This window comes from Alternaria triticimaculans, assembly GCF_023758025.1.
Source record: "Alternaria triticimaculans strain BMP 0046 chromosome Unknown scaffold_22, whole genome shotgun sequence".
NCBI classification, from domain to species: domain Eukaryota; kingdom Fungi; phylum Ascomycota; class Dothideomycetes; order Pleosporales; family Pleosporaceae; genus Alternaria; species Alternaria triticimaculans.
In genome coordinates, this window is record NW_026055979.1 from 336,070 (window position 1) to 352,151 (window position 16,082).

General features: G+C 53.8%; 4 protein-coding genes across 4 annotated transcripts; 2 read left to right on the forward strand and 2 right to left on the reverse strand.

Moving 5' to 3' along the window:
* Positions 1–635: 635 nt before the first annotated feature.
* On the reverse strand, positions 636–1,589 carry J4E78_009702 (uncharacterized protein; the record flags this gene model as incomplete). The annotated part of the gene is made up of 2 exons (XM_049370290.1): positions 636–1,106; positions 1,161–1,589. 2 exons carry the CDS (start codon positions 1,587–1,589, stop codon positions 636–638), a joined length of 900 nt encoding a protein of 299 aa, XP_049218037.1.
* A 1,012-nt stretch (positions 1,590–2,601) lies between these two features.
* On the forward strand, positions 2,602–4,084 carry J4E78_009703 (uncharacterized protein; the record flags this gene model as incomplete). Its single annotated transcript, XM_049370291.1, has 3 exons — positions 2,602–2,782; positions 2,830–3,495; positions 3,546–4,084. 3 exons carry the CDS (start codon positions 2,602–2,604, stop codon positions 4,082–4,084), a joined length of 1,386 nt encoding a protein of 461 aa, XP_049218038.1.
* A 2,123-nt stretch (positions 4,085–6,207) lies between these two features.
* Positions 6,208–7,409, reverse strand: J4E78_009704 (uncharacterized protein; the record flags this gene model as incomplete). The annotated part of the gene is made up of 2 exons (XM_049370292.1): positions 6,208–6,972; positions 7,026–7,409. The coding sequence occupies 2 exons, from the start codon at positions 7,407–7,409 to the stop codon at positions 6,208–6,210; spliced, it is 1,149 nt and encodes a 382-aa protein (XP_049218039.1).
* A 5,390-nt stretch (positions 7,410–12,799) lies between these two features.
* J4E78_009705 (uncharacterized protein) lies at positions 12,800–14,404 on the forward strand (the record flags this gene model as incomplete). The annotated part of the gene is made up of 1 exon (XM_049370293.1): positions 12,800–14,404. The coding sequence occupies one exon, from the start codon at positions 12,800–12,802 to the stop codon at positions 14,402–14,404; it is 1,605 nt and encodes a 534-aa protein (XP_049218040.1).
* Positions 14,405–16,082: the final 1,678 nt, after the last annotated feature.

Sequence of the window (16,082 nt, forward strand, 5' to 3'; positions counted from 1 at the left end):
CATACTTTGCATGGTGTCATGTTGATGTAGGCTGCAGACCAGTTCGGCTTTTTCCTAGGCTGACGTGGGCGGAAGGGTTTGATTATGGCGTTCTTCTTTCATCGGTACTCTATGGTTCTCTGTTAATGGGGAGAGCTTGGGTACACTGCTTTTCGCGTGGGTAGGAGTACTGGACGGGGACGGAGTCTGGGGCGATGGTGCGTTTTTGCCGACTTACTCTTGATATCCAATATCAATCGAATTCGTCTTATATCCTTATCGATCTCATGCTGGTCATGGATGTTGTAACATCTTGACACCCTTTGCAGTGCAGCGAGGTGAAATGAAGTGGTGGTGTAAATCAAACTGATCATTATGCCATGCCATGCAATAGAAGTATTATGAAACGCCCCAGCACTTGGCGACGTTTGATCCAAACAACCGGAAAAAGAAGAGATGAGACCTTTGACCAGCAAAAGGGCTGAATGCAAAGAATGATAAGACGGAAGGAAAGCGAAGGGTATCATCGCTGTCGTGTATGCGCGAAGTAAGGAAACGTGGAAAGACATTACCGAAAAAAGATGCGAACACACCAGAACGCCAGAAAATGCCGAAAGTAGGAAAACGCCACTCTTAGTCTTTTGACGGGAACGGGCTCAGTCGTCCGTAGCATTCATCTTCCCCATCTCCAGCCCAACCTCATCAGTCTTCATCCTCTCCCCGTCGGGCCCCCTCCGTCCACCCCCCACAAACCCCCACAGCCCAATCGCCGCAACCCCCCAAGCAACAACCACAAAAGGAATCATGACCGCCCTTCCAGCGATCTCAATCCCACATTGCATGCCATAGTCTTCCCTCACCATACCCGCACCTTCAACACCCGCGAGCTCGCAAGCCCAGGTCTCGAGATCAAAGGTACCGAAGTTGTAGCGGAAGAAGGAGGGGGATGGTTGGGCGGTGGTGGAAGCAGTGTCGTTCATGCGCGAGGCGCGGAAGTTGACGAAGCCTTCGCGGAAGTGAGATGTGTTTTTGTGGGTTACGTAGATGGAGACGAGGGCGAAAAGGACGAGGATGGCGTTGGTGATGTGGAGGAACATTATGTTGCGACGGAAGGCGTATGACTGCGTCTGTATGAATGTTAGTTGGAAGCGGTCTTCCATGTTGTGTAGGAGTAGACGTACCCTGTTGCCCTTTTTCCAATCTGTGAAGACAAAGCCGAGATGTGCGGCGGCTAGGCATATGCTGACCGTACCCGCGATGATGGCGAGCTTTGCTGGTACTGCGTATAGCATCCGTGGTAGAGCGGCCATGATGATGGCTTCGCCGGGGTCGCCATTTCGTCTTGTTGTCTGGAATTCAAAGCCTGTCATACGATTGTCCTCAACGAAGCTATAGGTTAATGCCTTGAGGGCAATGACTGGGACTGCGATGATGAGTAGTAAAGAGAGCGAGATGCTGTATAGCAGCCTTGCGATGCGGTGGTGCGGACATGAGCTGGTATTGAGCGGCTGGTTGAAGACTGGTGGGTCATCCTCCTTGATCTGCTTGGTGTGGAAGAGCGATGTGACCTTGTCGGCTGCTGGCGGGAGGGTAAATTTGACTTTTGTCATCTTGGCGGTAATCCCGTTTCGACCCTTCACTGAAGGACGAAGTGGAGAAAGGTAAGTATGCTACGAGCGAGAGTATTAGGCGTTAATTGACTGATGTCAAGGAGACAGAAGATTAACATAACATCTGCTGACCGCCGAGACATTGGTCCCAAGAGACGCATGCTTGGATAGTCGCCCGTACCGCATCTACTCCTACCTTATGATGTCTGCTGAGAGTATATCGGCCTGTCAATGCTATCCTACCGGCATAGGGCTGCTTCGTGGCAGCTGTCAAGGATTGGCTTGAACGGTCCAGTACATTTCCGGCCTGTTGTAGATGAATCGCAATGCAACTGACAGGTGTCAAACGGCCGGTTCATCGTGTATTGGTCGTCATGATGTGTCGCGACAGGAAGTGTGTGAGATGCGCAACGCGCACGCTCCACCCACTGCACCGATGATGGTTCTCGCACGTCGCAATAATACCGGCTATTATGTGTTAGAGATATCGCTTGGGTATTCGCGTAGTTTTCATGGCGATTGAAGCGGGTGTTGACAATATATCAAAGTCGATAGAGGTTGATCTGTCCATGGGTTGCATGGAACACGCATGGAATACCCAGCACGCTGTGTCGATCCTCCGCATAACGATTTGCATCGAGAAGACGCGTCCTGTATCTATTATTGTCCACGGGTTCAGTAATCGTCAGGCAGATGATACGGTACAAACTGTAGGCTATAGTGAGAGAGTCTATGGAGAGTTTCAGTCGAGGGCGACGCGCAGACCCTTGATGTTGCTAGAGATCGGTATATTGTGCAGTGTGCATTTTGCGCTGCGCATACAGCATGTGAAAGCAGAGTGGGGAGTCAGCCGTAGATGTGGGAGGTGAAGAGAAGAGTGAGGTGGTAGTGGTGATGGCGAGCGGCGGTGATGTCAGACCCTGGGCGCTAAATGTCGAGGAGTCGCGATCAGCCGTCGACGCGTCCACGAGACATTTCAACCAACAACAACAATTCCCCTCTACAACCCACCATGGCCTTTACAGCCCTCAACAACAAGCCATCGGCACCCATTGTACCCGTGCAAGCACCTGCACCATCTGCGCCTGCCCCTGCGCCGGCAGCAGCACCGACGCCCGTACCTCATCCACAGGAAATCGATGTCGCTTTCGCTAGCAATCATGAGCTGCGCAAGCGCGTACACGCCGCGATAGGTAGGCGACACCATTCTTAAAGTTGATTTATGCTAACATGCCCGAAGATCAAAATCCTACCCAAAGTACACTTTTCCGCGACATTTCGACATACATCCTCAATCAAGCCTCGCAGCCCACCGCTGAGCCAGCGACGAAGAAGCGCAAGATCGAAGAGAGCATTGTTCCACAGAACGGCGCATCAAAAACAGGAGGCAGTCTCACGAGCACTTCGACGAAAGCATTCAAGACCTACCCAGCGGTCAGCGTCGCGATACCACAGCGGAAGAAGTTCACCCTCGAGCTACTCGACAAGAAGGATGGCGGCATAAGAGCCATTGGCGCAAACGGCAATGTCGAATTCGCCATCGCGTGGAAAGACGTCGACCAGGTCTTCTGCCTGCCTATACCCGAGAAGGCGAAGAAACAGCATCATTTCGTCATTATACCAGTGCACGGCGATGGAGTGGCACCCGTGCCTGACGAATTGAAGGGCTCACCGCCAGAGCCAATCGTATGGACCTTCGAGGAGGCGACAGGAAAGAACATCGTGGAAGGTGAAGACCCAGGGCCAACACCCATGGCTGAGGCGATACACCATTGCTTAATACAAGCCGGCACCGGAAAGGAGGTCATCTTCCCCGACGCTGATGAGTTCGCGAGCGCAGTGCCAGAAAGCCACAGGAAGGGCGAGAAGGCATATCACGTCAAGGCGCACAGGGGAAGCAAGGAGGGTACTTTACACACAAACCTCACAAACTGAACCTCAGCTAACACACTCCAGGTTACCTCTTTTTCACCTCCGTAGGCATCCTCTACGGCTTCAAGAAACCCCTCGCCTTCTTCGACTTCGCCTCTATCGAAAGCATATCCTACACCAATGTGCTGCGCAACACCTTCAACGTCGTTTTCACCACACCCAATTCGGGCGACATCGAATTCAGCATGCTCGATCAAGCAGACTTCGCCGGCATAAACGAATACGTCCAGAAACACGGCTTGCAAGATGCTAGTCTGGCCGCGGACCGACGCGCAAAGAAGCTGAATGTGAACAAGGTGGGTGGCAAGAAGGAGAACGGAGCAGCGGTCGAGGAGGTCGGTGGCGAGGAAGAAGAGAGCGAATTGCAGAAGGCGGAGAGGGAGCTGCAGGATCAGGAGGATGACGAGGAAGAGGATGATGACTTTGATCCTGGCAGTGAGGGCGAGAGCGAAGGCTCAGGGTCGGACAGTGAAGACGAGGATGGTGAGGGTGGTGGATATGAAGAGGGCGATACAGCGGAGGTCGAATACGATGAAGCGGACGACGACAAGATGGAAGACTAGGACTCATCCTTCAAGAGCGCCGTATTCAGAGTTATGGAAGTCGGTGTGGTAGACTAACATTGTACTACTTCGTATACCCTTGCCAGTATCACATTCCCTTCACAGTCGCGTGAACGAGATGCTGCACTCCGCCAAGAACAATACAACGTCCTCTCATCGCGCCCAAAGCACTCCAGCTAAAATGCTGTATTCTACACTCTACCTCGGTTTAACCAAACACTTCCCTCGCACGACCGGCACAATGACATTCCCTCAGCTCTCCCACCTACCCATCGCAATGCACATGAAACACTTCCGACTATCCATAGCATTTACCCGGCCGCATGCGCAGACACAACCCGCGTCACCCACACGTCTACATCTCAGACGTCTCTGATCTTCGATTTGCTGAGTAGCTGGTGCACATGCTCATCCCGACCGAGGGAAAATGGAGTGCGTGCCACGTGGAAGAGGAGAAGGGGTCACTGCCAGTGGTTGCCTAATGTGGTTTACAGGGCGGAAACGAGCCACTTGCTCATAAACACGCGCATGAAGCGATAGCTAAGCAGCTAAGTACGAAGACGATGATTATGTTGACATGGCGCGGAAGGCTACTGATGCGAAATGGGAAGGTGCTGGGACCCGAGGTCGTGCTGATATACGTATATCGGGCTCTACGCGAGCATGCAAGATGAGAGAGGCCGGGGCGGATCGGAGAGCTGAGAGGTGCATAAGGAAGCTCGAGTTTGTGGGAAAGAAAGCCAGAAGCATCGAGGCCGCAATACCTAGGTATGGCAGTCGCGAGCCACCACAACACGTGGCTCTGTCTTCAAGGGCAAGAACGTCACAAACCTCACGTGTGTACTATCTCACCTCACCTCAAACAATATCGAGCGACAAAATCTCACACTACGACGCCCTCTGACTTATCACTACACGAACCCTAAACAATCTACACTACATCTCCTCACGATAACTGCCTACACAACGAACAACACACCCACACGCGCGCGCAACACACCAGACTCACACCCGCCTACAATCCGCGCCGCCCCCAGTTTTGGTAGCAATGAGCATCCTCTTCCTAGCCTGCCTCCTAGCAATCTGTCTCCCAATCCTCTCGGTACAACTCCCCCACCTATTCCCCAATCTCCAACCCTCCCGCTTGTACTCCCAACTCCAACACCTCCGCTCAGACTCCACAGAAAACCGATCCCCGCTACACCAACGGCCACCACCCCTACGACGGCGCCTACGACCGCGAAGGCCAGCCCCAACGCCGCGAAGTCAAGAACAACAAGGGGGAGGGCAAGCGACGGACGGTGCGGATAGTGGAGCCAGGTCAGAGGAGGGACAGCAGGGAGAAGAGGGAGATGGAGGGGAGACGGGGTCAGAGGAGATCCACCGACAGCCGAAGGCGGTGTTGAAGGTGGAGGTGGAGGGAAGCGGGAAGGGGAAGGAGAGGGCGGATGGGAGGGAGGCGGGGAGGAAACCTTGGGATCCGCCGGTGAGAGGGATGGGGTTGGGACGGAGGGGATTCGGGATGGGAATGAGAGTGGGGATGGGGAGTGAGGGGTTTGATGTGCCGAGTACGCTGCCGAAGAAGACGGGGAGGGAGATGGAAGCGAAGGGTGTGGCGATTCGATTGTTTCCTCCGGATGGGGTGGGCGAGTATACGTACGACGAAGCGCCAAACAACGAGATACCCGAACCGAATCGCGAAGCCACTCCCCAAACAACACACACCTCCTCTCGAGCCCCGCGAGACGTTACGTACGACACCGTCTCAGACCCCCCACCACAAAAGCCAAAAAGCAAACGCAGACCCAGCGCCATGTCCGCCATTTGGACCTGCATCGCCATCCTAGCCTTCCTCCTCTTCATCCTACTCTTCGCAATCTTAATCGCACACTGTCTAGCCTGGTTCCTCGTATACAAGACCGAAGCCCGATTAGGAGAAGCACGGCGCGGCATCATGCAAGGCGGAGAGATGAGGTTATGCTTATGCGCAGCATAAGAGTAAGAAATGAGATTCGCTATTGAATTGTAAATGAGCACCCCGCACCCGCTGTAAACGCTAGAATGGAAATGGAAACATATTACTACCACGACGCACATACTGGCTGTCGTATGAGAGATGAGGGCTAACAGCATTCATGGCGTTCGCCGTTGGCAGCTGGCGCATGACCCGTTCTTTCTAACAGCTCCTGTTCCTTCTGTGGAGACCGCGGTGGCGTGGACTTCTCATCGTCCTTGCTCTCCAGCATCGAATCGATGCCAAACTGGCCATTCTCATTGAACCCAGAGTTAGTCCTGCGAATCGCATCCGCCATAGCATGAGCCGCAACATTCGGCCGCTCAACCTGCCCAGCATGCTCTGGATCCTCAGGCGGGTTAAACAACGCAGCCTCATGGTCATCAAAGTCCTGACCCGGATTTACAGTCTCATACTCCACCAACTTAACAATCCGATACATGCCAAACGCCAGCAGCGTGCCCATCAGCGGCCCAAACCAGTAAATGTAATGGTACCCCGGGAAGTTGTGCGTAGCAACGCAGGGTCCAAAACTCCTCGCAGGGTTCAAGCTGCCACCCGTGAAGAAGACGCCGACCATTTCTGCGACGAAAAGGGCGAGGCCGATGCCGATCGGGGCCAGGAAGGTGGCTTTGTGCTTCTCGGCTGCGAGCATGAAGATGGTGAAGACGAGGAGCGAGGTGAGGAACATTTCGAGGAAGACGCCGCGGGCGGCGGAGACGCCTGCGCCGAGGGTGGTGGAGACGTTGAGGGGGCCTGGGATGATGGCTTGGATAACGCCGGCGGCGGCCATGCCCGCGAGCATTTGCGAGACGAAGCAGAGGCATGCTCGGATTGTTGGGACGGCGCCGATGAGCCAGAGACCTAGTGTTACCTGTGGGTGTTGTTAGGTCGTTTACAGGCTTTTGGTTGGGAAGGCTGGCTTACGGCAGGGTTGAAGAGTCCTCCGCTCACTCTGAAGAATACCCAGACGTTGACCATCAAACTGAAGCCGAAGATCAGACTGATGTACAGCAACACACTCGTATCTGGCGCCTGTGTAATACTGTTGTTGTCTTGTCCAGAAGTGACTCGGTTGCTGTACGTCGCCGCAGTGTTGGCTACACTCGTTCCTCCAAACGCAAAGAACAGAAACATGAACGTGCCGGCGAACTCTGCTGCAGCGGCAACAAGCTCATTGCGCCACTTGTTAGGCATAAAGCTCTTCGCCTTTTGAGGCCGGTGGATATGAGTGGCATGACTGTGAGGAGTGCCCTGAAGCCGCGAAACCGACTCCTTCTTGTGCAACGGTAAGATATTCTTGAGTGCCATGTCGACAGCCTAGACTGTTGAACAAGGTGACAAGACTCAGATAGTAAGTAAGTAGTACTGGTATACCAAAACAGCGAGCTATACGCTATGCAAAGACAAAAAAAGATGCCCAAAAGGCTGACAAGACAGAGAAGACAAGAACTGGATCAAGAGAAAACCAAGGTTGTGTAGCCCCCGGGCTGAGAGTTAAATCGAAAACTCACTAAGAACCACCCAGCCTTTCCTAACGGACATTGACGTCCTTCTACAAGCCCCGACGCCATAATAGTCGTGCGGCGCTCGGGCGGGGGTACTGACGTAGACCGCGGGTCCGTACTTGGGTTAACAAGTGAGACTGACGGTTCACCCGTGATGGCGTTGGAGGCGTTACGGCGTTCCAATAACGCAGCACGCACGTCTCACATCTTTGCGATACAGGCCGTGAGCCGCGATCACGGTGTTCAGCACGTTCAGCCACGCAGGTCGCTATCCCTGCGTGAAACCCTTATCCCCGATCTTGGGGGCAGCCCTGGAGAGCCCGCAGAGGGGGTGTCGGTGCATGATACGGCGGCCCCTGCAGTGTGAATGGCTGGGTGTTCGTGATGCTGAAGATCTGGCGTCGGGGAGGGGGAGTTCAGATCGTCGGCTAGAAGCGAGCGCTAGACTGGATGCGGATCGCAAGGGACTTGAGCTAGCAGGTGTGATGTCATGGGAAACGTTAATTCTCCAGATCTTCATCCCTTTGCTGTCCGTGGGTTACGGGCGCTGAGAGCGCCATGCGCGTTCATCACAATTTCCATCTCAACATGCAAAGGATCTACGATTATCGAGAAGGAGGTGGGCGCCTTGCGGCCCAGCTTTCTGATTTCCCACCCGTGCCCACGATCGCAATGCGGGTAGGTACCAACGCCCTCGCGTATCCATCCGAACAAAAACCCACAAACGGAAACGTCTTCCATCATGATCGCTTCGCACCGTGCGCAGATTTTCCAGTCCAGTCGCTAACCACTAACCACCCAGAAATATCCCCCTCGACGGAGCGGTCTCCACTAACTGCAAGCGGCCCCCGGGAGGTGTTGAGACACGGAAACGGATTAGCCCCGTCCCTGCGAACTTGTAATCGTGGAACGCTTCTGGTGCACCAGCGCGCGATGACGAGGGAAGGATCTGCAAGGAATGGGGGGTGGCTAACGTCGATCGAGGGGATGCGCAAGGCGGAGATGGGAGGGGGGCAGGTGAACTTTGGGATGGGTATTCAAAGTTTGGGGTTTGTTGGCACGTTGGAATGGGATGCATTGATTGTGATGTGTTGATATGTTCTGAGTTTATCAGTTGGAATGGGGTTTGCGGTCAGTTCACGGCGGTTAGCCTTCCAGCTTTTCTAAGGTTGACGCCTGTTTCTCAACCAAGCGTGGTGTTCCTCGGCTTCGAGAGTTTCTCCTCATTGCAAAATTCAGGGTCTACTTCCCTTACTTTACAGTCGTTTGCGCCCACACGTACTACACGTGCTTCGCGATCTTGTGCGGGACATTGCAGCATTCCCTGCTCGCTGCAGTCGAAGTTTCAGTCCTTCCACTGCGTTTTCTGGTTGTTGGCGATCCTCTTGACTAGCTTTCTCTCGGCCACCTGCACTCCGACCATCTTCATCAACGCATCTCCGCCTCTGGCTGCATGTATGCCTTACCTCCTGCATCTTGCCGAACAGCGTCGAATCTTGATCTCCGACATGGCGCCGTCGTCCTGGTCGTCCAAAGTCTTTTAGATCCTCGTCTGTGTACTCCATATCGTCGATTTCGAGACTGTCCCAGTCACTCAGCTCGCTATCCTCAGGCTCTGCGATTGACGTGTCAGATCCTTCGCCATCATCTGCGACCAAAGGTTGGTCCCATTGGCGCCTTTGTTCACATGCCAATTCGGGCTTCAGAGCTGGGCTAGAATCTGCACTCATCGGACTGGGCAACAAGCCACGCATGATCGTTACCAACGTGTGTTAATGTTTCGTGACTTTGGAAATAGTGGTCGGAAGTATGGTGTAGTAGTTTCGCTAGGATACTTACAATGAACGAGTTTCATCCTTTCGCTCGCTGTGAAGCATGCAAATCAGCGACTACTTACTCTGTGAAGTAAGGGGCGGTGATGTAACGGCCTGTCAACAGAACTGTGCACGTATAGTCTTTGCTTTGGCTCTACATCACTCGGCACCTAGGATCGGCCATAACGCATGCTGTGTCACTGATGATACCCGCATCACTCTTCAGAGTATATACCATCACCAGCTGAATCTGAAGGTCGTGTACTGTGCGCAATAATCTCGCAAGCGGCATGTTTCACCTTCAGCGGCCACAGACATTTCCAATTTTTTCGATTGCAGCAGCACAAATCCGAGTAAATTTAGTGTGTTTACAACGTGCGTCCGCGTATCCCTAATATTCGAACACGTTTGCATCTTGCTTCGCGATCGATATGCTATAAGTTATGTTTGATGGAGGCAGAAGATGTCGTATCAAGTCGTGCTGACCTCCGAAAGCAGCCGCGAAAGGTCGCGACCACTACTTCTATGGCTTGTGTCATTGCCATGGTTTGTTTTGTTTCTGCATTGTCTTTCATTTAACAACCTACGCAGTTCTAATACCTTCGAAGTCTGCTCCGCATGATCCCAGCCTAGCAGGTCTGCCCACGTTCATCAGCGATCCGAGGTATCCTAGTCAACACCAAGACTGGAGAAATATCATCTGCCCTGATGATGCGGCTCGTACATTGCAACAGCACTTAGATCGCTTTGATGCCAACATAATTAGGCGGAGATGTTTGCACCACTTCTCAGTGAGCCATATTGTCCTACAGCATCATTGTGGTAAACCTTTCGCCAAATCAAATTGTTACTGATCAGGATGTGGAAATGGGACGACGCTTGGGTGTAGTTGGAGGGGAAGATGATGCGCGATCTTATGCGAGTTTCATCCTACAAAGGTAGGATAATCCATCGGCGTTTCACAAGGTCTTCGATATACGCGTAAACGTTTGATCATCGGCCTTTGATCGCTCTGGAAGTGCCATAGCTTTAGCACTTTCTTCTGACTGTACGTCCCAATCTGTTAAATCTTCATCATTCAATTTATATACAACCGCGCAAGACCTGATTGCTAATAGGCCCATTACAGCGGGTTACTCCCAGTACACGGGATTCCAAAGGTTCGCACAAGAGCGACAGTGTGCGCGCTTCTGCAACTACTTGTCTTGCTGGTGATCGCGTATATTGTATCCGACAGGGTCCTCCCATGTAGTGAAGTCGGCACTGGCGGATGAGAATCGACTTGCAACCTTTGTAGCAGTCGATATGGCCGTTGAGTGCGTGACCCCCCGTTTTGGTACTCGGGATGGAAGCTCAGCACTTCGCATGCATCTAGGGTTGCTCTGGTAGAGTAGCTAGAAGCCTCGACGGGGGCATTTGTAGTTTCCTTCAGAGACTGGACATTAGAGTTATGGGAAAGACTTGATAAATGGCTGCGCTGTTGTGGTATCGTACCCTGATGGAAGTCTTCGGAGGAGGCGGGACGAGATGGCAAGTGGGTCTTCGGCCCAAAGCGGAGGCCACTAGGCTAAGTGGGTATTAGTCACAAGTGACGTAACGCGAAAACCAGGTCGCGACAGGATCGCATCCCAACCTCGAAACCCCCTTTGCGTACGACGCGTTCGCCGCAGCGTCCAATGGCCATCGCCTTCATGCCGTAGGGCTCGAAATCTCCTCACGCCGTCCCTGATGGCACAGGCGTACTCCCTGCGGAGCTCCAGCATCCAGACCCCCTCGGACAAACCCTAGGAGCGAACGTCGCGCGACCGATCCACCAATCTACCACGACCGAGGGCCAGCTAAGGTGGACCAGAACACCAGAAATAACGATCGACTTTCCGACATAATCCCGCTGTGGTACTTCTGCGTGTGTGCGTCAGCAAACAGCTGAACACAGCCCACATCTGACGACGCGCGCAAGATGCGAAGTCTACCTTTCTGCCTGCCTGAAGACCTGCCCAGGGACCCGCGTCGCTCCGAATCGTCTGCAATCCCGAGATAACCGGTATTCACAAATGCCACTCAGCACTAGGAATACAGGAGAAGTGCTTGGATCTCCATAGCGAAGTTTCCACCAATCTCTGCACGGCGAAATTTCACCGACACTGGAGCTTTCGGATGTGATCATGTCAAAGTGACGAAAGGCCTCCACACTGCGCCGTGCTTTCCCAGCTAGACAGCGTGTACTCGACTTGCAAATGATTTGTTTGACCGTTTCCAGATGGAGACAACATCCGTCAGCCTTGACAGCTCCCGCTATGCAGTGGGCACTATGCAAGTGCCCAGCCTGGTTTACAGATATCGTCAGCTTTAAACTGGATCGCATCGAAGACTATCATGTCGACATGCCTGCCTTCCATACTGCTCGCCAATTCAACCTTTCGTCTCTAGTGTAGACCACACGGGCTGGCTACGAGCATGGTACGCGGCTTTCACGTGATCTCCCAGGCTGGTCTGGCTGCCGACGTACCCCATGAATTTCAAGTCTACAGATGTCTGGGGTAAAAAGCACTGCATCGCTTATTTGCTCATCTTGCATATCAAACGACCGTAGCGGAACACTCGGCAACGGTTTGTTACTATGTTGAGTAACTTTGCTCTTCGTTGTTCACCGCCAAGGCTCATGCCAATAGTCTCAACTCTCTAGACGACGCCGACCTTGCCGTCGGAACGGACTCCGCAACGCATCGAGCTCCGTCTTACTTTCGAAGAGCTCATCGTCTGCCATCTCAAGATCGGAAAGCTCACGTATAGCGATGCAGTTCATCTTGCTGACTTCAAAGTCGCAGCTACGTTTGCGACCAGTCTCAACGTACAACACCAACGATACCTCTCGTTGATATCTTTCTCGAGGTCGAGTTGTGTACATTGCATGCGGTAGAGCAACGTGTTCCTGTCGATCTTACCCCACAAAATCGGGTCTGGCGTGCGTCGAGAACCACAGTTCCCAGAACGTCTTTTGACTTCTGGCCAATGATTGCGGTTGGTGTTACTTGAAAGCGCGACATTTTTGAACGTTAACGCGGGCCACACGGCTACTACCAGGCAGCGGAAAGCCTCAAGCATTACGGGCTTGGATAGCAGTCTCCACAAATGCTTGTACAGGCATTCGTCTACTGATATCATCGTTCTCGAGATGACGATGAGAACCAGACGCGAGGCCTGCTAGAATCCCAACAACGTAAGCCGATGCCGCAACACTGGAAGTCGCTAGGAGTCTTTAGCAGTACCGGCTGTCATAGTCCCTGAGCCACAGGCCAGTATAAGAGGCACCCAGTTCGAACGTGTTGGAGGGCATCCTCGAATTCCACCTCATCCCACAGTCGCTCAGTTTTCCAGTATGAGATACGCTTTCGCTCCCATCGCGTTTGGCCTCGGAGCCAACGCCCTTGTCGTTCGTCAGGCTACACAGTGCTTCAAGCTTGAGGCGTCAGGCGGCGCATCAGGTGTACTTGGCCAACTCGACGACGGCCAGAACCGTGTCGGTAACGGTGGTCTGCCTACCGGCTGCTACTGCCTGGACGGCAACGGCGGCTTCACTGATTCCAATGGACGTGGTTGCATCCTGACTCCTCCCACCACCCAGTTCCAGTGCGATGTTGGTGCCACTCCCACCAACGGCTTTGCGGTCGGACCCAACGGTGGCGTTACATACAACGGCTCCGGCAAGTTCTACGCTTGCCCCGTCAACGACAACGGCGAGTACAACGTCTACACAACACCTGCCCCTGGTCAAGAGAAGTGCGTCGAGATCTCTCTTGGCTCCGCTGGTTCTTGCGGGGCTGGCGCTACACAACCCGCTGGCTCTCAGCCTGCTGGCACACCTCCCGTAGCCACTGCGACTGGACCAGCCGGCACACCTCCTGTCGCTACTGCCACTGTACCTGCTGGTACACCTCCTGCTGGCACATATCCTGCTGGCACACCTCCCGCTGGCACACCTCCTGTCGCTACTGCTACTGTACCTGCTGGCACACCTCCTGCTGGCACACCTCCTGCTGGTACACCACCCGCCGGTACACCTCCTGCTGGAAAGCCCTCTGGTATGCCTGGGAAGCCTTCTGATATGCCTGGAAAGCCTTCAGGTATGCCCGGAATGCCTTCTGGCATGCCCGAGTACCCCGGCCAACCTGGAAAGCCTCAGCAATCAGGCAAGCCGGGCTACCCCGCCATGTCTGAAGGCATGAAGCCTTCCCAGCCCGCACCTGGTGTTCCTCAAGAGTCTGAGTGTGTTCCCAGCGTCGTGACTGTCACTGTCACTGCGCCCGCTGCTCCTCCCGCTGGAACCAACCCCGCTCCCTCTGAGACCAAGCCAGCCCCTCCTGCCGAGACTCATCCCGCTCCTCCTGCCGAGACCTATCCCGCTGCTTCCGCGACCATGCCCGCTCCTCCAGCAGGAAGCAAGCCCGCTGAAACACCAGAGAACCCCGACGACGGCGTTAACAACGGCGGTGAGGGCTCATGCCCCCAGGACCTCAACGGCAACTACGAGTACCCCCACCTCATCGTACCTGTCGACTCCGAGCAGCCCGACAAGGCCCACGACACCTCCTACAATGGCAAGGTCGATAGCCACACTTGCACCATCTTCAACTTCGACATCCCCGCCTCCATGGCCGGCAAGAAGTGCTCTGCCATGTTTATGCTTCCCAAGAAGGAGGACCTCGAGACCTCCGACTACACCATGTCTGGCCACGGAGAGTGCACCATCAGCAAGCTCAAGGGTCCTGCCGATGCGATGACTACCTACAAGAACATGCCCGCCAAGGAGAAGGACGTCGCTCACATGGAGATGACCCCTGGCAACACCTACCCCGTCGAGACTGGTGACTGCGAGGCTGGCAAGACCGTCACCTACATGATCTGTGGCAGCGGTGACTTCTCCATGGATTACTTCCAGGACTACAACCCAAGCCCCCTTGGCATGTACGTCCGCCAGTGCTAGATTGTTAGCATTGGTGACTGAGACCTTGTTGGGATCATGAATCATCATCAAGTGAGTCTAAAAGGTGTGTCGGATATGAGACACCACATACTTCTTCTTCATCGTCGCTGAGACGAGCCTTTCCTTTGTAATAACAACATGATACGATACGACGACATGGCACTCCTTATGAATAGTTTGTAGACTAGATTCGATTCAATGTATATTTTTACTCCAACAATATGATCTCGTGCATGATGTTTCTCTTGAATGTTGAAGCTGGACACCATTTCTTTCGCCTCTCAACTGCTAGTAGCACATCGAGCTCGTAAAGGCGCGAAACCGGAAACATCGCAGTGAGTTGGAAGAACTTGGGAGGCGCGGTGAGGATCGCTTCGGCGATTGCCAAGACGCTAACGGCAAAGAAGTCAGCGCGCCCGGCACCCGCATCGCGTTCTCCACGAAATGTCACGCGTCCGACTGCACCTCGTTGCAACTCACTCGACGCGAGCGACTACTTGACTACTGTGTTCTCGAGATCTCCGACACGTTCTCCTTTGAGAGGCGCTCTGCCCGGCTTCGATTGTCATGCACGCCACACGCGTCGCACAGCACCATCATTTTCGTGCCTTTTCGCGCTCCATCCGCAAAACACTCCTTCCCGAGGTCAGCTAGATCCCGGCATATCTGGACGGCGATATGTAGTCCAACAATGGAACATATCGTTAAGGCTATCCTAACCCACTCCACGTGAAGCGCGCGTCCATCCGGAATGAAGGCCAACCAAGGCCTTCAATCTGCGCGAACGCCCCAACTCCAGTGCCTAAGCTCGCGATATCACTTTCGACATCTATCCTGTGTTGGAGTTCCTGCACCGTGCGTGCAGCATCTACGTCCAACTCAGCCTCAGGGTACAGCCGCTCCCACTCGCGCTAGAAGACGCAACGAATCTTCTGTACAGTGTCTGCAGATGGCGAGCTGCAGTCCGAAATGACACAAGATCCCCACATTACTCTATGCGCAATATACACAGCATTAGCTTGACCACTTCGTCCAATCTGCAGGGCGCTTTTCGGGATCGCAATATCACGAGCCGGATTGCGGGGTCGATGTTTCAACGAAGCTGGGGTAGAAGCCGGGTAAACAGCTCAGATATATTGACTACCCGCAGCAGCCCTGGTAGACTTTACCTTGGCTAATTTACTGTTAACAGGACTACATACCAATCTAGGGGCGAACGACCGTTCCTTACATTCGCCAAAGAATGCGCACGGTACGCCTTCGATGAAGCACTACAGCAACGCCGCCGTGGCGCTTTGTATGCGAGATGTCAATGCTTTTTCACCAAGGACTTGGACCGTCTTGAGTACTGTTAAAATGTACAACGGGCCGACGGTACCGTTGACCAAGTCTAAATACAGCCACGTGAACGTAAGGGCAAGCCTGTACCAAGCCTGCTGAAAGAGAAAGAGATGATTGGATGGGTCTTTTCCGCGGCGCTCATCCTCATGGCGTTGTATAAAAGCCCCAGGTAGTCCAACGTACGATTCATCACCACCTCGAGTCAATCTCAAGCCTCTCGTTTCATCATGGTGCAACTCACACAGTTCGTTTTGGCAACTGCCGCCCTCGCCGGTGCTGCGTCCGCAGCTCCTAAGCCACCCCCAGGCCCCAACGTCAACCCTTGGACTGGCAAAGA